General features: G+C 48.6%; 1 protein-coding gene across 1 annotated transcript; it reads right to left on the bottom strand.

The window, feature by feature from the left end:
• Nucleotides 1-215: 215 nt before the first annotated feature.
• GNI_196770 (hypothetical protein) lies at nt 216-746 on the bottom strand (the record flags this gene model as incomplete). The annotated part of the gene is made up of 1 exon (XM_011135413.1): nt 216-746. The coding sequence occupies one exon, from the start codon at nt 744-746 to the stop codon at nt 216-218; it is 531 nt and encodes a 176-aa protein (XP_011133715.1).
• Nucleotides 747-795: the final 49 nt, after the last annotated feature.

The raw sequence follows: 795 nt of genomic DNA, 5'->3' as shown, positions 1-795 counted from the left end.
TGCGGGTGCGACCGGCTCTCTTTGAGGGTGCCGGTGTGGTGATGTTCTCAAAGTGTGAGTTTTGGCTTGGAGCTGATGACGTCGAACAAGGCCGGGATGTGGACCGCGACAACTGTGGCGATACAGCCAGGGACCACTGGTGATTACAGCGAGTGCGAGCAGTCTTCCGCTGTTGGGGAGTAAGGCGGTAACAAATTATGGTTGGTTGGGATGCATTAGTCTTCCTTAAATGGATCCAACACTTCCCTCTCACTTGGTTTCCAAAACGATTCTTCATCTAACTGGTCCCGAAACAACTCACAGAACTTCTGATGATATTCATCAAAAGACAAAGGGATGGTTGTAGTTACAGCTATGTTCTCGTGCACTCGAGGGTGCATGTAATGCGCCCGGAGTGTGGCACTCGATACCCCCTGCCATCGAGCAACCGACGGCAATAAATTGGGGCATTTCAGTATTATGAAGTTAGACATCCACTTACGATACCAATTATATGAAGGATTAAGTTTTAGACAGTCTTGCGACAGTGCATCTCCGGACTGTGTACAGAACAAATACTTGCTGTTTCTCCTTTGGGGGATATCCGAACGGTACTTCTCAACGAATATACGAAGAATTCGTTTGGTGCCTTCTCGGGGTTTCAACAACAAGTCACCGTAGGTACGATCAGTTTTATACGACCGAAGCTTGATTAGGGCGCTGCTGCCATCTAACACATCCCGCACGCGGCTGAACAACACTAGCATAAGAGCACCTTTCCGTAAAATTGGTTCATTGACCGCCAGGATACGCAGC

Source organism: Gregarina niphandrodes (assembly GCF_000223845.1).
Source record: "Gregarina niphandrodes unplaced genomic scaffold scaffold00097, whole genome shotgun sequence".
In the NCBI taxonomy this organism is placed as follows: Eukaryota; Apicomplexa; class Conoidasida; order Eugregarinorida; family Gregarinidae; genus Gregarina; species Gregarina niphandrodes.
The sequence above is the reverse complement of the archived record's forward strand: the minus strand, read 5'-3'. Positions and strand labels throughout refer to the sequence as shown.